The sequence below is a fragment of the Macaca mulatta genome, chromosome 1 (assembly GCF_049350105.2).
Source record: "Macaca mulatta isolate MMU2019108-1 chromosome 1, T2T-MMU8v2.0, whole genome shotgun sequence".
Lineage (NCBI taxonomy): Eukaryota > Metazoa > Chordata > Mammalia > Primates > Cercopithecidae > Macaca > Macaca mulatta.
The window spans coordinates 67,472,534-67,500,408 of record NC_133406.1 but is presented as its reverse complement, the minus strand read 5'-3'; the positions used below and the strand labels follow the sequence as shown (position 1 = coordinate 67,500,408).

Sequence of the window (27,875 nt, the reverse complement as noted above, 5' to 3'; positions counted from 1 at the left end):
CTGAAACTTTGTGCCCTTTGACCTCTATCTCCCCATCATCCCTCTACCCCAACCACCTTTCTACTCTCTGTTTCTATATATTCAAGTTTTTCTTTTTTTTTAAAGTGAGATAATGCAATATTTTTCTTTCTGTATCTGACTTATTGGAGCTCGCCCTAAGCCAAGGGAACATTTGTCCCATAACTCACGTCCCAAAGGACTAGTTAAAAGCATAACATATGCTGACTTCTTTCTCTAATACAACTTTAGAGCCATAGCCTCCAAAGGGGGACATGCAGGAGAACTACTAGGATGGGCAGAATATTGGAATTTCTATTTAATTTAATTTTTAAAATGTTTTATTTTTATTTCACCTAATACATACACATAATTATATAATTTTACTTAGTGAAATGTTCATGTTTTAGGTTCCAAGAACTTCGCCAAACTTGAACTCTGGAGAGAAGCGAAATTCACTCCCTAGCTCTAGAAAGGGGAATTTGGTAGAAGAGGGATCTCATTCTTCCAATTTCTTCCCCTCGGGTAGTTTTCTGTATATGGAAAAGAATGGAGCTTAAAATTATTATGTGATGACAATTCTACTTAAGAACTTAGGAGACTATCATTTCCTCAAATTAATATGGCAGTTTCTTGATTGAAGAATTATACTTTTAATTTTCCTGGCTGCCTTCTTAGGAACAAATATACATTTTTAGTACAGGCAACTTTTATTGTTTCATTGCCTCTAATTTAAAACATATTTGCATTATAATAGTTCACAGTGTTTCACAGTAAAATAGTTTGTCATTTTCTACCATAAAGGAGGCAGACTCTAAAACAAAACAAAACATGCTTTTAGAATCCATTCAAGCTGTCAACATCGTCAACACAGTAAGAGCAGTCAAATAGAACCATAAATATATTTGTCAACCCTTGGAGCCTACTAATAACAAGTATATATTAGCTAGATATATGGTAGCTCCAGGGGAGTGCTCAAAAGAGGCAGCCCATGTACTTGGGAGGTATAGCTACCTTTTACAATGAGAATAAGCCAGTCATGTCCTGTCCCATTGTTTATTATGTATTTACGTCTTCTCCTCGAAGAGGCCAGAGCCTGCTTCACAGGCCACACTGAGAACAGGCTGTGCCCTGACCTTCCCATTCCCATTCTTGAGATCAGTCCAGCAGTGAACATATCTGTAAATAATTTTATGAAAAGTATAGCAGGAGTCTCTGTTCTGGTGGTCATAGACAATGGGATTGACAACCAAATGTTCATGTGACAGGAGAATGGTCATCTTCCTTGCCCACTTGGGCTTATCTTTAGCCTGAGCTAGCTGAAAAAGAGTGATACAGTCCATGGTGCACACTGGTAACGAGCACAGAGCAAACATCCCCACCATCACAGCCAGCAACTTGGCTGTGTGGATCTCCCGTTGGAGGGTGGTCCTTGAGTGGTCCATCAGCTCCATGCACTAACTGTGAAGAACTTGATAGAGATCAGCCACATTTTGAGCAGTGGGGACAGGACTTACCCCCCCAAAAACTGAAATATATCATGTAACTCATGGGTACTGCATTCTAAAAGAGACACTTCACAAGGCAGCAGCTTTCATTCATGGTTCCATCCCAGGGCTCCTTGCAGTTGTTGGACATAGCATATTTACTGTTCTACTCCAGGAATGAGGTCAGTCCAATGCCAAAGGCAAGGACCCAGAGGACAGCAGTAACCCCTCTTGTTTGGGTCCCAGTGACTAAACTTTTATGCTTGAGCCGACTGTGGCTGGCCAGGTACCTGCTGATGGCCATGGACAGGAGGCTGAAGATGGAGCTCTGTGTGAGCACAGGCATGAAGCGGGCAAGGAAGAGGTGGCTGTGGAAGTCAGTGCAGAACCCAGGCTGATGATGATGGGAAAGGGGAAGGTGAATAGCCCCATGGCCACATCAGGGACACATCAGGGACACTGCAGTCATCCACCACCAGGGACACTTGGTGGACGACTGCAGTGCACTTGGCATGCCAGCCCTAGCACCATGAATGGGTGCACCGTGCACCTCCAGCAGCATGGCCCGGCTAGCCAGGCTCCTCACCTACCTGGGCCCATGGCTCATCTACTAGGGCCTCATCTACCATGAGCCTCACGTGGGACAGTTGTATGTGCCCACACTACGCCTCTGCCAGCTGCATCTCTCTATTTATTTTTAGTTTGTCCTTTTAAGATTTCAATTTTTGCATATGTTTTATGCTAGCAAATATTATATGCATATATTAAATAAATAGTAACCATATGTCTATTAGAAGCACACATGTTTAATCATTTTTTTTTTCAACTTGGGGATCTTTTGAGTTCCCTAAGTGTAATCATGTTTTAATAATGAAGTATGTGATCAAAAGCTTTGGAGAACGCTGCTCTAGAGAGTCTTCGATCCAGCCATCCTTTGAAGTTTGCCGTGGACTATACTCTGGGGTGCTTTTCACATGCTGGCCCGGAGTGGTCCAACCAAGGAGCAGGGTCCTGTCAGTGTGGAGAATAGTAGCACAGAAGCTCTGGAGAGGGACTTGTTGGTGAGGAGGGACTTAACTGTCCTTGAGAAGGAGATCTCTGGAAGAGCAGCCTGGATGTCTGTCCCCTGTGCCAATGTGTACTCCTCCTCTGAGATCTCCTCCTCAGTGCTCCCTCCTACTGATATCTAGGCCTTTTCATGACATTCTTTACTGAAGAGAGGGAATCACAATTTCTCAAAGGGAAATTTACAGATGTGGGAAGCCTGGGATTTCCTCCAGCATAGGTAGAGCTGTGGTGCCCAAGTAGGACCTTGCAAATGGTCAGTGTGAGTGGATGCTGTCAGCATGGTTAGGAGGCTGACGTCTTAGGACCTGTGTCCTTCTACTCTGACTGTATCTCCCTGCTTCTCTGGTGATTTATATTTATGACAAACACTATTGGTTGCTGAATAGAACCACAGTTTTGTTTGGCGTGGCAATGTGCCCAGTTGAAAGCTCCATTTCTCAGCCTCCCCTGAAGGGAACAGTGGCCACACGCCATGGCTGTGGGCCGTGAGATGTAAGCTGAAGTCTTTGGATGGGGCTTCCCAGTGTGCTCATTATCAGGGGTCGGAGTCAGCTGGTGTGCATCCTGTACCCTTCACCTTCCTTCTTCTCTTGCCGGAAACACTGAGTGATGCTGAGGGTGGGACCACTGTCTTGTGAATACCCAGCATCAAGGAGGAGGATGGAGAGCTGAGTGCAAAGACAGAAGGAGCCCAGGTCCCCAAAGGCCCTAGTCGGCTCCACCCAGACTTTTTGTTAGGAGAGGAAAATAAATCTCTGCCTGATTCAGCCAGCCACTGTCAGATAGTTGGATTTTCTATTGCTCCCAGGGGAATGCAGTGCTAAAAAACTTGAAAGTCATGACTACAGGGCTCCCTGACACTTCGGTCGAGGCTGTTGACTTCATGCAGGATGTTGATGCCCTTAGAATGGAAGAGTGTGAGCATCCCATGTCTTCAGGAGCCCTTGCTGCCTCTCCTTCCCTGGCAATGGTATTATAGAATGTAGATGTCTTGTCACTGCTAGTCAGCTTGGCCACGCTTACTGACAGAAAAAAAAAAAATGCCGATTTGACTCGTGTTATCAGAGTTTGATTTCAAGTCCTGGAGGAGGAGAGAGTGAACTGTCTCCTTGAGAATAACGAATTCTGTCAGGAATGTGGAAAGTGAAAGTCATGATGATGTGCTGGAGCCAGTACACAGGCTTGAGAGAGCCGGGGGTGCCCATCTCTTCCCAATACACATGCAGTGATGTCCTTTTGGTGACTCGATGTTGGCCACAGTGAGAGTCTTTACATCATAGATACAGGTAAATGCTACCAATCAGCAAATTAAGGCTTTGTTTCTTCTTTTTCTGGAGAGTTAGTCGTTAAACATTTCTCAGCACGGCCCTGGAAGAGACCAAAGGTTTAGTTTAATATTAACTCATAGATACTGGCTATTAGTTTTCATATCTTCTACTCCCCTAATGCTATGGAGGGGTGAGTAAGCCCAAAATGAGCAGAATCAGAAAGGCTGCTTTATCCTGAACACAGGCTGAAACCTTACAATATCTTTGGGCCTAAGGAGAACTCTTACATGTTCAGACTAAAGGCAAAAACTAATTTTAACTTGACTTTAGCTATCAATTTGTCACCTGATCGTGTTTCTGTCTCTGCACTCATTTCCTCACCTCCTATTCAGCCTTCCCACTCCTGTCCTTTTGACAATCTGCAGGGCCTTGACTCCTGCAAACCTGCCTTCTCGCTGTGTTTATGTTACTCTCAGAATCTCCTGATTCTGGATCTGGGAAAACAGTTTATCACTTGTATCTAGATACCTCATGATCTTCTCTGGCCCGCACGTATGTGCCAGGTGCTCCTCGAGGTGCTGGGGGTACACTGAACTAAACAGAAAAAACTCCTGTCCTCATGAAACCAACATTCTAGCAGCGGGAGTGAGGCAGATGGTGCTTTCTGAAGATGGCTGCAGCAGTTTTTAGCCCATCCATCCCACATGCTCCTCTTACAATGTGACAGTGACACTCCTCCATCAACAGGTGGGGTCTATATTCCCTTTCCTTGAAAAGAGGTGCATCTTCAGAACTGCTTCAACCAAAAGTGTATGGTCAGTCCTAAAAGGCAATATAGCTTCTGCCTGGCTCTTTCTCTTGGGACACTTGCCTTTGGAGATCTCAAGTCCTCCAAGCAGTCTGGCAACCCTGAAGCTGCCATTCCAAGTGACCATGTGGAAGACCACACAAAGATGAGAGAGACTCCCGCTGTGCCCTCCCTGCTTGGCTCCAGCTGCCCAAGGAGCCAGGCACCTAAGGTGCCCTACCTGTTGCAGAGTCCAGCTGTTCATGCCTTCCCAGGGCAGGCACAATCACGCTTTTAGGTGATTCTAGTTCCTGACCTTTGAGCCACCCAGTCTTACTGAGTGGAGCAGAAATTAACTATCCCTGTTGAGCCTGCTCAGACTACAGATTTGCGAGCGAAGCGAATGTTGTTTTATGTTTTAAGCCACTGAGTTTTGGGATGATTTGTTATGTCACCACAGTAACTGGGACAAGGGTAGATAATAAACAAGACAAATGACCAACAATATAGATAATAATAAGTATTAAGGAGAAAAAAGAAGCATGGAAGGCAGACATAAAATTTCAGGGTAGGCCGGCATGGTGGCTCATGCCTGTAATCCCAGCACTTTGGGAGGCCAAGGAGGGTAGATCGCTTGAGTTTACGAGTTTGAGACCAATCTGGGAAACATGGCAAAACTCTGTCTCTACAAAAAATACAAAAATTAGCTGGGCATGATGGCACATGCCTGTGGTCCCATCTCTCTGGAGGCTGAGGTGGGAGGATTGCTTGAGCTCAGGAGGTAGAGGTTACAGTGAACTGTGATCATGCCATGGCACTCCAGCCTGGGTGACAGAGCGAGACCCTGTCTTAAAAAACAAAACAGAAAGAACATTTCAGGGTGGGTTTGAAATTTTATTTAGGGTGGCTAAGAAATGCTTCATTGAAAAGGTAACTTAAATTTTTTTTTTTTAATTTCCATAGGTCATTGGGGAACAGGTGGTGTTTGGTTATATGAGTAAGTTCTTCAGTGGTGATTTGTGAGATTTTGGTGCACCCATCACCTGAGCAGTATACATTGCACCCAATTTGTAGTCTTTTATCCCTCACCCCCTTCCTGCCCTATTCCCCTGAGCCCCCAAAGTCTGTTGTGTCATTCTAATGCCTTTGTATCCTCATAGCTTAGCTCCCACTTATGAGAGAACATACGATGTTTGGTTTTCCATTCCTGAGTTACTTCACTTAGAATAATAGTCTCCAATTTCATCCAAGTTCCTGTGAATGCCATTAATTCATTCCTTCTGAAGGATGAGTAGTATTCCATTGTGTGTGTGTGTGTATATATATGTATATATATATATCACAGTTTCTTTATCCACTCATTGAATGATGGGCATTTGGGTTGGTTCCACATTTTTGCAATTGTGAGTTGTGTTGCTACAAACATGCATGTGCAGATATCATTTTTTGTATAATGACTTATTTTCCTCTGGGTAGACATCCAGTAGTAGAATTGCTGGATCAAATGGTAGTTCTACTTTTAGTTCTTTAAGGAATCTCCACACTGTTTTCCATAGTGATTGCACTAGGCTATATTCCCACCAGCAGTGTAGAAGTGTTCACTGTTCACCACATGCATAATTTTTCGATTTTTTTTCTATTATAGCCATTCTTGTGGGAGTAAGGTGGTATCACATTGTGGTTTTGATTTGCATTTCCCTGATCATTAGAGATGTTGAGCATTTTTTCTTTTTCTTTTTTTTGAGACAGAGTCTTGCTCTGTTGCCCAGGCTGGAGTGCAGTGGCACAATCTCGGCTCACTGCAACCTCCGCCTCCCAGGTTCAAGTGATTCTCCTGCCTCAGCCCACTGAGTAGTTGGGATTACAGGTGCCGCCACCATGCTTGGCTAATTCTTGTATTTTTGGTAGAGATGAGGTTTCACCATGTTGGCCAGGCTGGTCTTGAACTCTTGACCTCAGGTGATCTACCCAACTCAGCCTCCCAAAGTGCTGGGATTACAGATGTGACACTATGCCTGGCTGATGTTGAACATTTTATTCACATATTTGTTGGCCATTTGTATGTCTTCTTTTGAGAATTGTCTATTCATGTCCTTAGCCCATGAAAAGGCAACTTTTTGAATGAATCTGAAGGAAGTAAGGCAGCTGGCCATGTGGTATGGAGAAGTAGAAGCATATTTGGCATGTTCTGGAATAGATAGGAGGCCAAGTGAGGCCTCTTGGAGTGCTTGAGCAATGAGGGAGAAGAGAAGGAGATGCCATCTCAGAGCCAATGAGGACCCAGATCATGTAAGATTTTTAGGTCTCTGTAAGGACTTTGGCCTTTACTTAGAATGAAATGGGATAATTATGGGTTTTGATGGAGGTATGACTTGATTCTGTTTTAATTACATCACATTTGTATGTCAGGATTCCTAGAAGTAAAATTCTGAGTCAAGGGATATGTACCCCTTGCCTTGCTTCTCTTGGTGGCCCAAGATGATGATAATATTATAATCATAACATTATGATAACATCATAATCTTGGGCCACCAAGAGAAGCAAGGCAAGGGGTACATATCCCTGTATTAAGGATCCCTAATACAGGGATTAAGTTCCTAGGGCTGCCAAAGAAAGTACTTCCTGTATTAGGTTCCAAAGGCTGCCAAAGAAAGGACCACAAACGCAGTGACTTAAAACAATAGAAATTTATTGATTCACAGTCCTGGGGGCTGGAATACTGAAATCAAGTTGTTGAGAGGGCCACACTTCTACTGCAGCCTGTAGGGGAGAGTGCTTCCTTGCCTCTTCTTGCCTCCTGATAGGGGTTTTCAAGCCTTGGTGTCCTTTGGCCTGCAGCTGCATCACTTGCATCTCTGCCTCTGTCATCACAAGGTGTTGCCTCTGTCATCACAAGGTGTTGCCCCTGTGTGTCTCTGCCTTTATGTGGCCTTCTTCTTAAAATGACACTAGTCATACTGCTCACCTGAATCCAGTGCAGCCTTCTCTTCACCTAAGTAATTATATCTGGAATGATCTATTTCCACATAAAATTATGTTCTGAAGTATTAGGTATTAGGGATTAGCGCTTTAATATGTCTTTTTGGGGTACACAGCTCAACTCACAACACTGCCAGTTTGAGAATCACAGGTGTATTCCTTGGAAGAAAGCTGTCCCTAATTTTCTCAGGTCTTACAATCGTGCCTTATGCTAGTTAGCTTCCCCATTCCATTCACATGGAATCCACACATCCTCATTCCATGAGTGTGTGTATGTAACTTATTAACATAAGTGGAATTATATTATGCATCTTTGTAAGCAACTTGTTTTACACACTTAACAGTATGCCTTGGAATTCCTTCCATGGATGTACATATAAATCGACTTGATCCCTTGTTACCATGACACAGTGATTTCATAATATTGAATTTAATTCCTATAATTTAAACATTTCCCCATGGGTAGACATTAAGGTTGTTTTCAATTGTCTTGGCTCCTACCAATGTAATATTTGGTGAAGGAATTTCTTTGTGGGAAGAGACTATTTTTGTTAAAAAAGACATTCAAGTTAGAGTCAGAATCAACTGTGCATAAATATACGAGGGAGAAGAAGGAGGCTGGAGGCTGGATTCTCTGGGGGTCAAAGTCAGATTAAGAGGGGAAGCCTAGAGGAAGCACTTTGAGGGCAACATGGCCAAGGGGGATCTTTTGAGTTAAATGATGCACACCGGGCTGGGCGTAGTGGCTCATGCCTGTAATCCCAGCACACTGGGAGGCTGAAGTGGGAAGACTGTTTGAGCTCTGGAGTTTGAGATCAATCTGGGCAACATAACAAGATCTCATCTCTACTAAAAACAATTTTTAAAATACCAGCCAGGCATGGTGGCACATGCCTGTAGTCCTAGCTCCTTGGGAGACTGAGGCCAGGGGATTGCTAGAGCCCAGGAGTTCGAGGCTGTAGTAGAGCCATGATCACACCACTGCACTCCAGCTTGGGTGACAGAGCAAGACCGTGTCTCAAAAAAAAAAAAAAAAAAAAAAAAAAAAAAAAAAAAGGATGTACGCTGAATGAATGTAAACTTAGTCTTCCTTCTCCCCTCTGAGATATGCTACCTTGCTTACTTATACTTTCAGTGAGAATATAATTACTTTTGGAACCTACAAGAGATGCTGAATTTTTGTGTTAATGTGGGTGAGAAGTGAGTGATGCACATCTGGATTTCACATAGGATGTGAAAATGGACATCCTTGGATGTATATTTTTGAGCTCGTGATAAAGTGAGCTAGGAAGGCTAGGTTCTTTTAAGTGGAACTAGTCCAAAGACAAGGGTTATTGTACTGCTGGTGCCACTGAAATTGGAACTTGGCTCCAGCTGCTGGAACCCCTGCCACTCCTGAGAGATGGGCAGATATTTAAGGGGCAGGGGAGCCAGGTTAGGAACTGGATGAGGACCCTTGAGAGAATCTCTTAGGAAGGACTTGTTGATTGCTGGCTCCCTAAAAAGACCACCAAACAACCTGTTGATAAGGCAAAGCTGGAGTCTTGATGGAGTCTTAGTAGACTCTGAGAGTGGAGAGGGTAAAGTCAGGGTCTTTATGGGGCTTTGAAGTCTAGGTTAATGTGAGACTTCAGCATGGTGACTTTATTTCAATTGGATAAGGATCGTGATGCCATAGTTGGAGACTGGTGAGCACAGTGAAACTGGGGTTTGGAACTAAAGGTTCCAAGCAGTCTTAAAGAGTAGCAGTTATTTGATGCTATCTATTGAAAAGTTCAGCACTTTTAAATGGGTTTGCAACATTTATCTTAGTGGACAAGAGTTTCTTGGAATAGTAAAGTCATGCTGATAAGAGAATGGAATGTTGAAATCGTGTTAATGAAGATAATAAGCTATATGGGTGTAGATGGTTTCAGTTCTCAGACCTACTTTTTCAGATCTTCCCCTTTGGATTCTGAAGAAAGTCTCATTTAGAAAGAAGTTTAACCTCCCCCCAAGCAAATTCTAACTCAGCTTTAATATTATCTCTACCCTTGAGTAAAGGAATTACTGCACTTCATCTCACTGTGAAGAAGGAGTCTCATTTCTACAAGAGACTGAAGGGTGTTAATCTGATTGATCAGAAACCAAGACATTTATTAGGCCACGTTGCAAGTGTGGGTGCATTTCATGTCAGAAACCAGACTACATTTTTTGGCCCTTTTTGTTTCGTTTTGTTTTGCACATGGATGCAGCCAGGTCTCTCCTGCTCCCTTGCACTGAGCATAGCCTTGGAAGGACCTCTAAGAAAAGTGCAGCCGTATTAGCATGCTCAGATCCAGCCCTTTGTCCATGGGGCTGGTAGGCTCAATAGATTCCAATATGTTCTGCTGCCCAGCCATTTAGATTCAGAGGTGGGAAAAGAAAATTTCCCCTGCACTTTTAGGCATGTGTCTCATGTCCCAGCATTACTTACCCTGGAAGCTGTATGTTTGGGAGTGTTGCAGTTCCTGATGGATATACCCCACTCATCTCTCCAGAACACTCGTTACCCTTTTCCATCTGCTCTGTACATGGGGAAGCTGACCTGTATGGTCTATACCTATCTGCTCCCTTGCCCCTCTGTTCAGCTAATGCGAAACACTGGCCAGAGATCAGAGGGAGGGAAGAGTGTGAGGTGGGGCTGGAGTGTTTGTTCCCCTAGATACCTGCTTCACAATCCTTGGTGGGCTGGCTGCATCTCTCTCTCTCTTTTTTTTTTTTTTTGGGATGGAGTCTCGCTCTGTTGCCAGGCTGGAGTGCAGTGGCACAATCTCAGCTCACTGCAACCTCCGCCCCCCAGGTTCAAGCAATTCTCCTGGCTCAGCTTCCCATGTAGCTGGGACTATAGGCGCACACCACCACACCCAACTAATTTTTTTATTTTTAGTAGAGATGGGGTTCCACTACGTTGGCCAGGATGGTCTGAACCTTTTGACCTGGTGATCCACCCACCTCAGCCTCCCAAAGTGCTAGGATTAGAGGCGTGAGCCACAGCACCTGGCTGGCTGGCTGCATCTCTTAACTAAATGTCACAGCTCCTGCCATGTGGTACTCTCCACACAGGTCTTCACATCTCAGAGTTTGTGTAACAGGTCCCTTCTCTTGTCCCTGTGGGCCTTAGGATGGAAACAGCTGCAACTAACCCTGAGATATCACTATCTTTTGTGATTTCCCTATGCCTTGTCCCTTTTTTTCTTAAATGCTACAAAAATTACCCAATTTGAGGGTGTCATCTCTTACTTCTTGGGCCCTGATCAATATAGGGCTTTGGTGAGTTGTTCATCTTGCTGATGTTTTGTTTCCCATTTAATCGTAGTTAGGTGATGCCTAATAAGTGCTTACTAAATATTTGTTGAATGAATAAATGTCTAAATGAGTGAGTGGCAGGATTTGAACTCCAACTCTCCCTCTCCAAACTTCCAATGTAGAGTTTAGTGTTCACATGTAACATACAGATGCTTGATGTCCTCTGAGAGCAGTAAATGGGCCATTGGGTCTGTGGCTCAAGTTTCTGGGACCTCCATTTCCCTGGGTTTGCCCTAGTTCCTTAGGCCTAGGTGTCTTCTTTCCCAGAGGAGCAATATGCAATAATATGAAGAATATCAGAAATATACAGAAAAGATAAAGACACCATATTCCCCACCAAACAAAGATTAGGGTGATTTCTTCCACTCAGGAACAGATAAAGAGTTCAGACCACAGTTTATGGTTTTAAAGAAACCATCCTGAATAAGCTCAAGTTATAGCTACCAGTTATGAATTTATAAAGTTTATGTGACCTTTATTATAATTAATATTGTATTAATCATCACATATTATATATAAGAGATAAATTTAATATAACTATCTGGTAATTATACCTATGTTTACTAACAGTTTTATAACTGCTGGCTGCAGTGGTGCATGACATTCATTATTATTACATTTCCATTGTGCAAATGTTAGAGGAACTCCTTCCATTTGTCAGGTGTGACCCATGACTTTCATGTCTCCGGAGATACTCTGGGAAGATGTCTTCATGGACAAGAGCTCAGATAAATATGAGACAGAACAGTCCCAAAATCCCTCAGCATGCCCAGCCCTCAGGGAGTTCCTAGTTTTTTGTGAATCTGTCCATATTATAGCTCGGTAAGTAGAGAAATTCCAGGATCTTCCTGCATGGATTTCTCATCAGAAGAGTGGTCCAGAGTGAGCTGTCATAATATACTTCTTCTTGACGCAGAGCTCCCCCTTTGATGATCTCAAGGGCACATTCCTCCTTTGGAGCTGCTTGCATATTGATTATCCCAGAAACTGCCTTCATGGCTGTGTCTATAGAATGACAAGGGAAGAGTAGGGTTATCCGACTAGGACAGTCTACATGATGGAAGGCCTGGAGACATCAACCACTTAGCTGTCAGGGGCTTTTGGCAGTGTTTGCTCTGCAAGCCTTACAGGCGCTATAGGGAATACATGGAGAGACTGGGTATGTTAGAGTCTGTTGGGCAAAGAGAGGCCTTAGTGTTAATAGGGGCCTTGCCTTCCTGGGTGGAGATTGATGGGAGCAGTTAGAGGTGATTACTCAGGAGATCTGAATCATGCTTCTCTCTTGGGTATTTTGGTTGGAGGCGGAGAAGTAATATGGGGGAGCAGAATGAGGATAGAAGTCTCATAATGACTCAGTAGCTAATGGGAAGTGCCAGTGGGCAAAACCAGAGTGCTGTATGATAATGACTTACTGTCTTATAAAAGGAAGAGATACTCAAGAATCCAGGCTTTTGCTCCCTTGTCACCACTTTCACTTCTCTCTCTTTCCAAGTTTTCATGTCCATCTTGTACAGCTTCTCTCTCTCTCCATTCCTTTCTTGTTTCCCTCTGGGCCTCAGTCTCTTTCTTTACTTCTCTAACTACTACTCAATTACTCTTCAAAGGGAATTTTCTTTTAATATCTGCCACATGTTTTAGATAAACTTGTATTTGGACTTAACAGAAAAGTTGTAAAAATTACATGCAGTACCCCCTTATATTCCACATTTGCTCCCCCTGTTTGCAACATCACACATAACCATTGTGCAATCATTTAGGACAGGTACAATAATAGAATTGATACAATATATTAACTAAACTACAGAACTTATTTTTTCACTAATGTTCCTTTTATGTTCCTGGATCTTATCCAGGATTCCACTTAGTAGTAATTTCTTCCCATCTTTCTTCTAATCTGTGACAGTTCTTCAGCCTTTCCTTGTATCTCATGGCCTTGACACTTTTGAAGAATACTGACCAAATGTTTATAAAATGTTCCTTGATTTGGGTTTGTTCATTGTTCTCTTATGATTGGAGTAGGGTCATGTATTTTGGCAAGAACACTACAAAAATGATGTTGTGTCCTTCTCAGCACATCACATCAAAGAGTTCATGATACCAGTGTGTCTTATTACTGGTGATGCTTTTAAGAAACACAAACTTGTATTTGATAAGTCTCATATAGGAGCGTAATGGTCATTGAGTGTCCATGAGGACATAAGGTGTTCAGCAAAGGGTTAAGTGATGAATGTAGTGACACCCAGCCACCTTGGTAATCAAAATGGAAAGGAGATTCAAAGAATAGACAGAGCCTCCACTGGTGACAGAAATGCCTTTAAATGAGACAGCTAGTGCTTTCTGCATTGGTTCGTTTTTAGTGCATTACACATGCACTAAAGGAGTCGGGGAGTTCAGCACCTTTGTTTAACCACAATGGTAAGGCAGACAGTTCATCTGCAGGTAATTATTCGAAGTCTTGACCTTACCTGTGTCTATGAGGCCAAGAACACAGAGAGTGATTGATACATTGACCTTGGCCACTGAATATTCCTTTCTGATGGAGGAGAAGAACCCATCCAAAGCAAACTTGCTTGCAGAATAGGCAGCAACCATTGGATAAGCCACTTTCCCTAGATGATAGATTAAAGAAATGGGTTAATAAGGCGGCCCATTTCAGCTTCTGACAGAGCTGATCTTTATCTGTAGTAGTCTTTGTAACTCCTATGGTGTCCTTTTACCCCTTTGAGTCTTAGTTTCTCTATATTCCCCATGGAAATTATACTGCTGTATTGAATTTTGAAAAGAAAAACATTAAGGTCTCGAAGGCATGGGGTGGGATTGGGCTACAGGACAGCCTTCATTGAAGAGGGACTGTTTAGGGTTTTAGTAAAGGTGATAAACAAGCGAGGCTACAAAAGAGCCATGTAATTCCACAGCTGCTAACTCTTCCACCTCTGAACCAAGTGCTGGGGATCCAAGAGTTTGACAAGTGATCTCTGCCAACTCAGTGACCTGTTGACAATGGAAAGGGTATGTTTTACTTTCCTTACAAAGGGATTTAAAAAAACACTGTCCTGGCCAGGTGCGGTGGCTCACACCTATAATCCCAGCACTTTGAGAGGCCGAGGTGGGCAGATCACTTGAGGTCAGGAGTTCGAGACCAGCCTGACTAACATGGTGAAACTCCATCTCTACTAAAAATACAAAAATTAGCTGGGCGCACCCCTGTAGTCCTATCTACTCAGGAGGCTGAGGCCGGTGAATCACTTGAATTTGGGAGTCGGAGGTTGCAGTGAGCTGAGATCGTGCCACCACACAGAAGCCTGGGTGACAGAGACTCCATCTCAAAAAAAACAAACAAAAAAATCCTGTGTTTGCTTTTCTACCCAAAACCACTTAAAAAAAAAAAAAAGTTCACCAGACTGCTTAATTCTCACTCAAGTTTTTTGAAGGATATATGAACATATGCCTAATAGGATAAAATATTATTAATACCCTTTTTAGGAGGGGAGAGTAGAAGTGACCTGAGACCCTACAGTCTTTACCGAGCATTGTTATAGCAATTACTTTAAAATCAATTGTCTGCTAATTCCAGAGTTTGGGTAATTTTAAGATTGATCTTTATTGATTTCCTTTCCTCCTAAGTATAGGTCATATTTACTATTCTTGTATGGGTGTTAATTTTTCATTGTATCCTGGATATTGTGAATGATACATTGCAGGGTGCCTGGATTCTGTCACATTCCTCCAAAGAGTGTTGATTTTTTTTTTTTAAGTGACCAGTTAACTTGGGTGAAACGCTGTCTCTTGTAATAAGTATCAGCTGAAATCTCTTTTCAATTATTTGAATCTTAACTTGGCTGCCTGATTTCTGCATTGCCCATGCATTGTTCAGAGAACAACTAGAGATTTGGACAGAGCTTATGTATAGGATTCAGTGTTTCTCCACTGTGACTCTCCTTTCCAGCATATCCCCCTTTACATTCCAGCTGTTACGGTAACCCCAACCTCTTCCTTCTAGCTATTCATGTTGGCAAGATGGCAGGTTTCTATCCCAGATATGGCACTGATTGGGGCTGCCCTTAGGCATAAAGCTATACAAGTGGGAAATTCGCCTACTGTCATTTCCTTCTTCCAAGTGTCAATAACCCTCCATTTTCTATCTGCTCTTGGTTAATCTCCAGTGCTTTCAATGGTTGTTGTCGATATTTTGTCAAAAGTTTATAGTTGTAATCTGGGGAAGGATGGTCTTTCAGGTGCCACTCTGCAGTTATCAGAATTGGAATTTCTATATGTTTCAAATATAATATGTTGTATGTCAAACCAATGAAGAAAGGATGGGTTATTTAATAAAGATGCTGAGAAAGGTGGTTAACTAATTAGAAAAAATTATGTTTGTTTTATATCATATAGCAAAAAATATTCTAGATGGAAAATTATAGTAAACAGTGTAATCTACTCAATATCCATTCCTCCTTCTTTAATAATAGAGTCTGATTTTGTTCAGGACAGCAATGTAATCATTTTAAAATTCATTATTATTACATTTCCATTGTGCAAATCTCATCTCCCTGAGATTTCCTTGCCCTAATAAGCCATGCGACGTAATAGTTCTGGCCAATGAGAAATCTAACAGATGAGTTTTCTAGGAAAGATATTGATTTCCTGATAAATTAGATGGATTCAGGTGGCATGCAACTTTTACATTTTGCCTTTCTCCTTTCCTCCTAATGAACCTCCGATATGATGGCTAGAATTGTAGCAGTCAGTTTGTGAACTATAGGAAAAGCTAATGTTAATTATGGTGGAACAGAAATGTGGAATGACCTTGGATTATTGAAGACATCATGTAAGTCCACCAAAACCAGGCCTAAACTATTACCTGAGAAGAAGGAATCTCTCTTTAAGTTGCAGTGAGGTTTTTGACTTCTTTCTTTCCAACTTGGATGCCCTTTATTTCTTTCTCTTGTCTGAGTGCTCTGGCTAGAACTTCCAGTACTATGTTGAATAAAAGTGGTGAAAGTTGGCATCATTCTCTTGTTCCAAATCTTAGTGGAAAGGCTTTCAATTTTTCCTTGTTCAGTAAGATATTAGCTATAGATTTGTCATATATGGCCTTTATCATGTTGAGGTATATCCCTTCTATACCCAATTTGTTGAGGGTTTTTATCATGAAGGGATGTTGCATTTTACCAAATGCTTTTTCATTATCTACTGAAATGATCATACAGTTTTTGTCTTTGATTCTATTGATGCGATGTATCACATTTATTGATTTGCTTATATTAAACCATCCTTGCATCTTGGAGATGAATCCTACTTGGTCATGATGAATGATCCTTTAAAATGTTGTTGAGTTCTGTTTGCTAGTATTTTGTTGAGGATTTTTGCATCTGTGTTCATCAGGGATATTGGCCTGTGGTTTTCTCTTTTTTGTTGTATCTTTAGTTTTGGTTTCAATGTTGGGACACATCCTTAAAGGGAGAAGCCAGTCTCTCCTTCCCACTCCTTTGTCCTTATTGGTGTCTGAAGGTGGATGTAATGACTGTGACTCCAGACCTATCTTGGACCATGAGGTAGAAGCCACATGTTGAGGATGGCAAAACATTTAGATAGTTTATATAGAAGGAAGGAACCTTGGTGACCATGGAGCTGTCATACTCTACTGGCCCTATACTGCCTACCTTCAGACCTGATTTAAATTTTAACTTACTGGTATTTTGTTTTGTTTTGTTTTTCTGAGGCAGTCTTGCCCTGTTGCCCAGACTGGAGTGCAATGGCATGATCTTGGTTCACTGCAACTTCTGCCTCCCAAGTTCAAGTGATTCTCCTGCCTCAACCTCCTGAGTAGCTGGGATTACAGGTGTGAGCTACCAAACCCAGCTAATTTTTGTATTTTTAGTAGAAACAGGATTTCGCCATGTTCGCCAGGCTGGTCTTGAACTCCTGACCTCAAGTGATCCACCTGCCTTGGCCTTCCAAAGTGTTGGAATTACAGGCATGGGCCACCATGCCCAGCCTAAATTCTAGCTTATTGAGTCCACTATTATTTTAGGTTTTCTGTATCTGACAGCTGAACTTACTTTTTATTGATAGTTATCCCCACTTCTATGCAGCCCATGTGCCAAAAGAAGGCTGACATAATTCCTAACTGTAGGTGTGAGCTTATGTAATCTATTTTATCCCATTCTTCTTACTCATGATTGATACAGGAATGGCCATGTGGCTCATTTTGGACCAATGAGACTTGAAGAAAATTTTGTTGGAGTGTCTCAAAAAGTTAGTGTTTTTCTGGAAGAGTTTCTGAGAGTAGCAATCCTTTTTTTCTTCTGACACATTTTTGTGCATTGATATGGGGGTGGGAATTGCTGCAACTATCTCATTGTCAGCCTGAGGATGAAGCCACACATGGAAGAGAGCAGAGCCAAGAGAATCACGGGGACACTGAGCTTCAGCCAAGTCAACTGTGAAGCCTGCCCTACATCTGGACTTCCAGTTATGTCAATTATTTTCCTTATTGTTTGAGACAAAAATAGATCCACATTACTTATAAGAATAGCATAGTAACTAAAAGTATGAGTTCTGGAGTCAGATGACCCAGGTGTGAATCCCAAGTATGCCAATTCTTAGCTGTAGTATGTGGATAATAATATAACCAAGCTGGAGTAACCCATATAATATACTTAGCACAAACTCTGGCACATAGAAAGCATTCAGAAAATGCTATTATTGTTAGCAGTATTAGTATTCAAATTGGTGAGAAAAGTAGGAGCTATTCAAAAAATAATGTTGGGACAAATAGCTAGTTACTTGGAGAAAAAAAGCGGCATTCTAATAAATAAATTCAAATTAGATCACAGAGTATATGTGAAAAGTAAAAAAACTAAAATAAGCTATGGGTGAATTTCTAATCTCAAAGTTAGAGATACCTTTTAAAGCATGAAACTGGAGGCGCATATTATTAAGGAAGACATAAATAGGTTTGAATATATAAAATGTGAAAAGCTACAGTGTACTAGAAATGCTTGCCATGGCCTTCCTGCCCTCATCCCCTTCACAGAGATTTTATCTTTCTAGCCATGAAAGGTTGGCCCAGTTATCACGAATGTGAACACTGGCTTGAACACACATCATGGTCTCTCTTTCAAGAAATTGAAAGAGTGACGAAAAGATTCTGATTGCTGCTGTTGGATTTTGAATGAAAAGGTCATGTAAGGTTGGGACTGTGATAGCCATTTTCAGCCATGGAGAGGGATAAGTAAGCAGAGACAAGTATTCTGCAAAAGTAAGCAAGCATATGGAACAAACACAATAACCTCTGAAATTTATTTAGCTCTTATGTGCCAGTCTAGAGTCTAAAGGATAAATGCTCTAAGTTTCAAGGTTCATGAGTGGGAGAAGCAGGATTCAAACTAGGATTCAAATTTGACTCTAGTGGCCCACACTCTTGAACACTAGGTGGTACTTCCTCTACAGAAGCCACCGTTCTTTATATGTGTGTTTTCCAGGAGCCATGTGTTAAACCCAACTCAGGAAGAGCGTTGGTGAGGATTCTCTCTGTTTTGAGAGTTGAGTCCAAAATAGGCAAAATTTATGAATAGCAGTATTATTTTCACTTCTAAGCTGACAGATGAGGATACCCATAAATAGACAGGGCTAGTCATTCCTAGTCCCTTTGTATTCATTTCCCAGGGCTGCCATAACAAATTACCACAAACTTGGTAGCGTAAGACTACAGAAATGTGTTCTTTTACAGTACTGGAATCCAGAAGTCCAAAACTAAGTTATCAGCACAGCCATGCTTCCTCCAAAAGCTATAGCAAGGAATCCTTTTTTGTCTCTTCTAGCTTCTCATGTCTGCTGGCAGTTGGAGCTGAGTTCTGCTGACAGCTCCAGTCTCTGCCTCCATCTTCACATCACTTTCTTCTCTTCTATCTGTCTCTTTTGCTATTCTTATAAGGTCACTTGTCATTGGATTCAGGGCCTCTCAGATAATCTGGGATGATTTCATCTTGAGATCTTAGTTACATCCTCAAGGACTTTCTATGTGTCCACTTAAGATCACGTTCACAGGATCTAGGTGGACATATCTTTTGGGGGAGGACCACCATTCAGCCCACTACGCACCCCTAGATGACAATAAAGATATTGACTATGACATTTAATGTGTTTGTCTAGGTGGCAACAGAGATGCAGAAGCAAGATATCCTGTGAAGCCATAGTCTGCATTCATAGAGCAGTTATTTTTATACCACTCATGGAGCTCATGCATCACATTGCCTATCCTTAATTATGCCTCAGGTTATGCTCAAGGTACATAGAAGAATCCTAAATGGTTTTGTAGGAGAAGGAGGTTAAATAAGAGAAGAGAGAAAGTGAAAGCAGAAGAAAGGAGAGAAGTAGTGAAGGAGCCAGACATGTCAGAAGACCACCTGAAAAATTCATGACATGGATGCATGCATGGTTTAAAAAAGTTTTTTTTTGTTGTTGTTGTTATTAGAAACAGGATCTCACTCTGTCACCCACCCAGGCTGAAGTGCTAAAGCACAGTGGTGAGATCATAGCTCATCCTCCCACCCCAGCCTCCTGAGTTGCTGGGGTTACAGATGCATGCCACTGCGCTTGGCTAATTTATTTTTTGTAGAGACGACGTCTCACTATGTTGCACAGGCTGGCCTAAAATCCCTGGCATCAAGTGATCCTCCTGCCTTGGCCTCCCAAAGTACTAGAATTATAGGCATGAGTCACTGTGCCCAGCCTAAAAAAAAATTTTTTTTTTTTTTTTTTTTTTGACGGAGTCTCATTCTGTTGCCAGGTTGAAGTGCAGTGGCGCGATCTTGGCTCACTGCAATCTATGCCTCCCGGGTTCAAGTGATTCTCTTGCATCGGACTCCTGAGTAGCTGGGACTACAGGCGCGTGGCACCATGCCTGGCTGATTTTTGTGTTTTTAGTGGAGATGGGGTCTCACTGTGTTGGCCAGAATGGTCTTAATCTCTTGATCTTGAGATCTGCCCACTTTTAGATGGTGAAAAAAATGAACTATTATGCAAGCATATAAGGTTGGACAAAGACTATTGAAAAATGATTAGCCTTTATTATGAAGACTATGCATGAGGTACACTGTAACATAATTACATATGACTATAGCTGTTGTTGACATCTCTCAGATTTTGTGACCTGCTATTGATCTGTAAATGTTTAAGCCAGTACTTAAATTCAATGCATATAAGGACCATGTGCAAATAAGGACCATTAACCTGTGGATTTGAGCTCTGCCCTCCCCCCCACCCCATTCTTCTAGTCTATTTCTGGAGTAGAGGACTGTGCTAAAGAGCTCAGTAGGAAAGAGTGGCTTTATCCATAAATGACATTCATAGTGCATTTTGAGAATGAGTGTGGGGCAGGAAAGGCATGGTGGCCTAAGCTTGTTGAACATCATCTAGGAACTCCTGGAAGAAATGGAGAGAGGTCTTTGGAAGAGGCTAAAGTCCCACAATGACAGCTGGGTGAGCAGTCACTGAATTATGAATTAAGTCTCTTTAAAACCCAAACTGGCATGACTAAGGAAAACATGTATTTCAAATCTAAACTGGATGCTTAGGTGAAGAAATATATTGGACTATCAGGAAACTCCACCTGGAGGAGGTAGGTTGTAAATTCTACTTGATGAAAGGAAGTACATGAAGGACCAGGGAGGTGGAAGAATGGCTTGTACAAAAATTAGAGGCAGGAGTTAGATAGACAGTGAGAAGCTAGTCAGACAAGGAAACTAATAGCAAAGTTTATTGTATTTATTCTTTTACAATAGTACAGACTTATGAACACTTACCCAAAACTCTTAGAGTCAGATGTATTATGGAAATTAAATTTATTTTTGGATTTTAGATGGTGGTATGGGCATATAATAGATATTACATTGCATCTCCAGTAGGGTTGGAGGAGGCAACCTGTATGAGAACATGTTATTATTTCTGCACTAAAACATCGGAAAGTTAATACTGAGATAAAGGAAGGATTTACGTAGCCTCACTTCAGTTCAGGTTAAATTCATTAGGCAGATTTAATTATGCAAAGAAAATCCTTAGTTTTTGGAGTTTTATTATTGTTTCCATTTGTTTTCCCATAGCCTTTTTGGATTTTGGAATTGCAGATAACGATTGCGAACCAGTCTAGGCTCACTAAAGGAAATCTGGAATATATATTTTTTTAAAAAAAAGGCAGAAAAAAAATGAAGAGAAGAGAGAAAAATCTTCCAGGTTCTAGTACCAAACAACCTTGGCGCATTTAATTAAAGTCTATTTCTATTCACAAGTCTGTTCTTAAACATTTTTTCCACATAGTGCGAATTAGCTTGTGTGAGGGAATCCCTACGTTCTGCTCTATGTAAACTATATTTAGAAGTTTCAGAAAGCTGAAAAGGGCAAAATCTCTCTAAAAATCTAGATTTTTATTTTTTAAAAAAGGTTCCATGAGTCAAAAGGCCTGGTCAAAGTGGAGTAAACAACATGTAACAGGATGTTAAAATTTGACTTTTTCTGCTTTAGTTTCAGCTGAGGTTCAAAGGCTGAGAACATCACAGTAATTGGCAAAGGCTTCCACGTTCTGAAGGGAGGTTCCAGACCACCTGTGCACTAACAGGGAACATGGAAACACAAACAAACATCCCAAGGAAATAAAGGGGCTGACACTGGGAGGCCAGAGAGGATGGGAGTTAGGGAGAAGAAATTAGCAATGTCTCATTGATCTTCTAAAAAGAAGGCATGGGGGATTTTCCTCACGTCAATCTTTGTGAGAGTGACTTCAAAGAGACCTCAGAGAGCTTGTCCCAAAGAGTTTGATGAGCAACAAGGGGGACTGGGGTCTGACTCAATCTGAGAGGCCATGGCTATGGGCAAAGCCATTGCATAGCCCAAATTGTGTCACACCTATGGAAACTCTCCCTTGTAGGTGGACCTGAAATCCAGCCCACACTCTGCTCACCAGCCTGTGGGCCTTGTCCCAGGACCTATCCCTTCTCTTCTGGAGCCATTTCCAATTCTGCCCAAAAGGACAGCCTGAAGTGGTGAGTGTATTCTCTTATATTCCCACTGTAATCTCAGGGCCCAAAGGAAATAACATAAGGAACTGCTGCCCAAACCACAAGAAGAATTACTAGTATTCCAGAAAGGGCCTCCAAAGAATCCACAAAAGCATGCAATGCAAGAGTCAGATTTGAACATCCACCAAGGGGTCAGAGAGCATGAGTTCTGAATGTCAAGAGAAGACCAATGTGTTAGCTGGGTGCCAGCCAAATAAGAGCTTTCCTACTCCTTATCCTCTTCCCTGCATTCTCCCTTTTCCTTTAACCCAAGACAGGCTAGAGGGGGTCAAGGAGTGGGGAGGAGGTGAGGAAAGAGGGGAAAGAACAAACACATTTCCTACCAACAGCAGGTTCCAGCTTAGCAAGGGGAGAAGCTTTGGTTAAAGTTAAATTGCACATGACTAGACATTTTACCTATTCAGAAATGAGACTATTCTGGGGACTGGAGGCAGCCATAGGATTTTTTACTAACCTGGAGTAACCAGAAAAGTATTATCATCTGCCCTAGCTCATGTCCAGGCTCAGGGAGGACCTGCCCACAGAACAGGTTTGAACAGGCAGTGGGAGGAAAGAATCAACTTGTTTTCTGATTGTACCCTGTGAGATCCACTTGTTGGACTGCCAGTTTTTTAAAAAAAGATGTGCTAGTGTATGTGCTCAATTAAATAAAATTAATAAGTAAATAAATGCACTGTTCTAATATGCATGAAGCAGTCATGGAATTGAGGGGGTCGGAAGCCTGAGCGTTTCTACCCAAGGTTAAGTTTTGGCTTATGTGGGAGGGTGGGGCCATCACAGCAGAAGAGAAAGATGGCAGCTAGCTTTCTGGGAAGTTTTAGAACACTAAGAAACAGAGCTATGGTGACTATATTTTCTGAAGCAAAATATGGGACACAGAGTCTTAGGAGGATGAAGGCAGATATGATGATAAGTGGGACAGAATGTTTGTAATTAGCTCTGTCCCAGAAATGCTGGGACTCAGCCACTGTAGAAACAGTAAGAGCCAGAGCTGGCAAAGAAACCACGTACTGAGCCTTGTTAGCTGAGTAGAAGAGGTCAAAAGGAGGCCTACGTGCTTTCGCTCATCCTCTCTCTACCCTCCATCCCTAACGGTCTTGCTGATATTTTGAAATGATTACCAATTCAAAGGTGGATTTTAGACTGCTTTAATTGATTGCTCAGAAGGGAGTGCACAAGGATTGAAAAACTTCACTCCTGCCTGCCTTCACACTTTTAGGGCAACCCCAGGCAAATGAAGGAGCGCAAATTTGAGGTGCATCAGGCCTAAATGGCTTCAAGGCCAGAGAGTCATCCTGGATCCTGCCCCCCATTTTTCCCAGCTCTTCCTAAAAATCCTTGCTCAGTTGAGACCCTCATGGTCTAAACTCTTTAGTTGTTTGGATTGAGTTGGGCTCTCAAGATAAATCCACCTATCTTCTCCATACCCCAGAAGACCTGAGGTGTCATCATAAGTATTGAGACATCCCACAATCCAGTGATAATTGAAGCAATGCAGTGAATGGATGTATCCAGGGAAAGTGTGTTGAGTGAAAAGAGAAGAGGGTTTAGGATAGAAGAATCCTGAGGAAACCAACAATTAAGGTTGGAGAGTTGCCAAGAAACCTAAGAGACTGAGAGGGGACAGTTAAGGTGGCCAGAGAAAACCCAGGGCAATGTTTTGGCTGATCACTAGGAAAGAGCATATGGTGTTGAAACAGCACAAAATGTAGCAGAGATAAATAAGATAAAACTTGTTACTAAATTTCACAAGGTGACTTTGGCAAGAATATTTCTATGCAGGTATGGGGCCTGTTGACAGGATGTAAAATGGAGTTCTTCCTAAAGTCTCAGAGTATCAGCACATCTTCTAAGGCAAGAATAAAAGAATAGATTTGAAGAACATCCACGGTTGAAGGGTGGGCCCAAACCAGTTCTGCCTGCATTGCCTAATCACCCGTGCCTAGCCTAAATCACCCTTGGATAAGAGAGAGTTCTCAGTGTCTTGTGCCTATATCCACCGATGCTCAGGGCAGTTTCATCCCTCTCCCCTTAAGCCACATGAGAGGGCCCTCAACAGCATTATTTGGAGAACTTTTAATATGTCCCCTGGAGTTCAGGGACTGGAATTTGACTCACATCTAAAGTCTAAAGGCAACAGGGAGGGCTGGAACTGCCCTTGCTTGAGAACAAAGCTGAGTGCACTGTGGGATCAACCATGTAGTCCAAGAATTGACTTCCCAGAGGCCCAGTGTGGATCCTGTGGATGGGGGCTCGCTTGGGGTCACCTGCCCAGGGATGGTGGGGTAGACTGGGCCAAGTGGGCTGGGCCGATTGAAGCCTAGGAGCTGAGGAGAAAGCTGAACTGAAAGTAATGAGCTAGAGAAGGCATTGCTCACACAAAGGGAACTGCAGGGAGAATGGGCAGCAGCGGTGGTGTCTCCTGCAGGGGATCTCCGAAGAACCCAGAAAAAGCCCCACAAAATTCACTCTCATACTTCCTCCAAGTCACTAGACTCCCAGGATGGGGAATTATTATTATTATTATTATTTTTTCTCTTGAAATAATTTTAAACTTAAGGAAAAGTTGCAAGAATAGTACACACAACCTATTTTTTTTTTTTTTCTGCTGAGCCATTTGAGGGTAATAGCTGTAATTGAGGTCATTGCTGACCTCATGTCCCATCTCCCCCAAATACTTAGTGTTCATTTCTTACACAGAAGGACACTGTCCTACATAATCACAATACAGTCATCAAAATGAGGGAATTTATTAGTTTCCTAGGGCTGTCATAACAAATTACCACAAACTGGGTGGCTTAAGACAACAGAAATTTATTCTCTCACAGTGCTGGAGTCAAGAAGTCTGAAATCAATGTGTTGGCAGGGCTGCATTCCCCCCAAAGGCTCTAAGAGAGAGTGCTTCCTTGCCTTTTCCAGCTTCTGGTGGCCGCCGGCGTTCCTTGTGGCTATGTCACAATCTCTACTTTCCATCTTTACATGGCCTTTTCTTCTCTCTGTCTGTGTCTTCTCTTCCTCTGACTCTATAAGGACATTTGGCAGTGGATTAAGAGCCCACTTGGCTAATCCAGGATGATCTCATCACAAGATCCTTAACTTAATTACATCTGCAAGGACCCTTTGTCCAAATAAGGTTGCATTCACAGGTTCAGGCAGGTAGGATGTAGATATATCTTTTTGGGGGCCACTGTTCAACCCAGTACAGTAACACTGATGTATCCATGTTATCTAATCCACAGACCCTGTTCAAATTTTGTCATGTGTCCCAATAATACCCTTTATAGCAAAAGGATCCAATCGAGGATCATGTGTTGGTATTTAGTTGTCATGACTCTTCAGTTGCCTTTGCTCTGCAACGATTCTGCAGTCTTTCCTTTATTTTCATGACCTTGGCACTGTTGGAGAGTACAGCCAGTTATTTTGTACAAGCTGATATGCTGAAGCTGGCTCATACTAGATTGTGAGAGCTGGTGGTTAAATGTTTATAAATTTTGCAAGCAAGAGAATGTCATGTGGATATGGTCATCATGGGAGTGTTGATTCCATGGAAAGGCTACAAATCAGGGCTTTTGATTTTTCCTTTCTGGGTAGCTTGTTGTTAAACATTTACTAGCGCACTATTGATGAATGTCCCTCAGTTTGGATTTGTCTGGTGTTTCCTCATGATTTGATTCAGGTTATGCATTTTGGCAGGTTCACAGAAGTAACTTGTGTTCTTCACATTGCACCCCATCAAGTGATACATGTTTTCAATTTATTCCATTACTGGTGATGTTATTTAACCACGATCATTTGATTCAGGTGCCGTCTATCAGGTTTCTCTTCTGTAAAATTACTCTTTTCCCCCTCGTAATCAGTAAGTTTTTTTTCGTTTTTGTTTTTGTTTTTGTTTTCCGGTGGTACTTTAAAAAAAACCTATCTTAACCATTTTTTAAAAATTATACTTTAAGTTCTGGGGTACATGTGCACCACGTGCAGGTTTGTTACATAGGTATACATGAACCATGTTGGTTTGCTGCACCCATCAACTAGTCATTTACATTAGGGATTTCTCCTAATGCTATCCCTCCCCCAGCCAATCTAGAACTAGAAATACCATTTGACCCAGCAATCCTTTATAAGGATTATAAATCATGCTACTATAAAGACACATGCACACGTATGTTTATTGCGGCACTATTCACAATAGCAAAGACTTGGAACCAACTCAAATGTCCATCAATGATAGACTGGATTAAGAAAATGTGGCACATATACAACATGGAATACTATGCAGCCATAAAAAAGGATGAGTTCATGTCCTTTGCAGGGACATGGATGAAGCTGGAAATCATCATTCTCAGCAAACGATCACGAGGACAGAAAACCAAACACTGCATGTTCTCACTCATAAGTGGCAGTTGAACAATGAGAATACATGGACACTGGGAGGGGAACATCACACACCGGGGCCTATCTTAACCAGTTTTAAGCAGACAGTTCAAGGGCATTCAGTACATTCATATTATTATGCAACCATCACCGCCATCCATCTCCAGAACTCTTTTCATGTAGCAAAACTAACTATACCCATTAAACAATAACTCCGCATTCTCTCCTTCCCCAGCCCCTGGCAACCACCCTTCTACTTTTGACTTTGTATAACTTTCACCATCCTAAGAACTTCATGTAAGTGGAATCATACAGTTTCCTCCAATTGCAAACCAACACCAGAGGGTTCGTTCTCTTTCTGTGGCTGGCTTATTTCCCTTTGCGTGATGTCCTCAAGGTCCTGCCATGTTGTAGCATGTGTCAGAATTTCTTTTCTTTTAAAGATTGAATAATATTTCATTGTATATACATACTACATTTTGCTTATCCATTCATCTGCCAATAGACACTTGGGTTGCTAATAGTGAAACATACAGTGTTTTCGCTATTATGAATACTGTTCGTGTGAACATGGATGTACAAGTATCTCTTTGAGACCCTGCTTTCTTTTCTTTTCCTTTCCTTTCTTTTCTTTTCTTTTCTTTTCTTTTCCTTTCTTTTCTTTTCTTTTCTTTTCTTTTCTTTTCTTTTCTTTTCTTTCCTTTCCTTTCCTTTCCTTTCTTTTCTTTTCTCTTTTCTTTTCTTTTTTTGAGATGGAGTCTCACTGTGTCACCCAGCCTGGAGTGCAGTGGCGCAATCTCGGCTCACTGCAACCTCCGCCTCCCAGGTTCAAGCGATTCTCCGCCTCAGCCTCCTGAGAAGCTGGGATTACAGACGCCTGCCACCATGCCCAGCTAATTTTTGTACTTTTAGTAGGGACAGGGTTTCACCATATTAGCCACGCTGGTCTTGAACTCCTGACCTCAGGTGATCCACCTGCCTTGGCCTCCCGAAGTGCTGGGATTACAGGCATGAGCCACCGCACCCGGCCTCCTGCTTTCAGTTCTTCTATGTATATGCCCAGAACTAGAATTGCTGGATCACATGATAATTCTATTTTAAATTTTCTGAGGTACTGCCATACTGTTTTTCATAGTGACTGTACTATTTTACATTCCCATCAACAGTACACAGCATTCCAATTTCCCCACATTCTCACCAATACTTGCTATTTCTGTTTTTTTTTTTTTTGAGGGGTGTGGGGGATAGTAGCCATCCTAGTGCTGTGAGGTGGTATCTCATTGTTGTTTCAATTTGCATTTCCCTAATGATTAATGATGTTTAGCATCTCTTCATGTGCTTACTGGCCACTTGTTTGTCTTTGGTAAGATGTTTATTCAAGTCCTTTGCCCATTAAATTTTTTAAAAAATTTAAGTTGATACATAATATTTGTATATAGTTATGGGGTACCTGTGATATTGTTACATCCATAGAATATGTAATGATCAAGTAAGGGTATTTAAGATATCCATC

At 41.9% G+C, this 27,875-nt stretch overlaps 2 protein-coding genes and 1 pseudogene across 7 annotated transcripts in view; 1 reads left to right on the top strand and 2 right to left on the bottom strand.

The window, feature by feature from the left end:
• Positions 1 to 952: 952 nt before the first annotated feature.
• On the bottom strand, positions 953 to 1,931 carry LOC717553 (adenosine receptor A2b pseudogene; annotated as a pseudogene).
• Positions 1,932 to 3,672: 1,741 nt separating this feature from the next.
• The window catches only part of LAMB3 (laminin subunit beta 3), a 135,160-nt gene continuing 110,957 nt past the window's right edge, over positions 3,673 to 27,875 (top strand). Inside the window, exon 1 of the mRNA XM_077937086.1 lies at positions 3,673 to 3,838. The gene's annotated coding sequence lies outside the window, so the exon portion shown is untranslated. The remainder of the gene's footprint in view (positions 3,839 to 27,875) is intronic.
• Positions 11,357 to 27,875, bottom strand: part of HSD11B1 (hydroxysteroid 11-beta dehydrogenase 1) — a 79,502-nt gene continuing 62,983 nt past the window's right edge. For 4 of the 6 annotated variants that reach the window (XM_077994051.1, XM_077994100.1, XM_077994073.1 and 1 more), the window contains 2 exons: positions 13,379 to 13,522; positions 11,357 to 11,918 (listed from right to left, as the gene is read on the bottom strand). In XM_077994051.1, coding sequence (XP_077850177.1) covers positions 11,701 to 11,918; positions 13,379 to 13,522 — 362 coding nt within the window. In that variant the 3' untranslated portion in view covers positions 11,357 to 11,700. Of the gene's footprint in view, positions 11,919 to 13,378; positions 13,523 to 24,727; positions 25,015 to 27,875 lie in introns of those variants that run through there. The other 2 variants (NM_001195425.1, XM_028851407.2) reach the window with 2 other exon arrangements.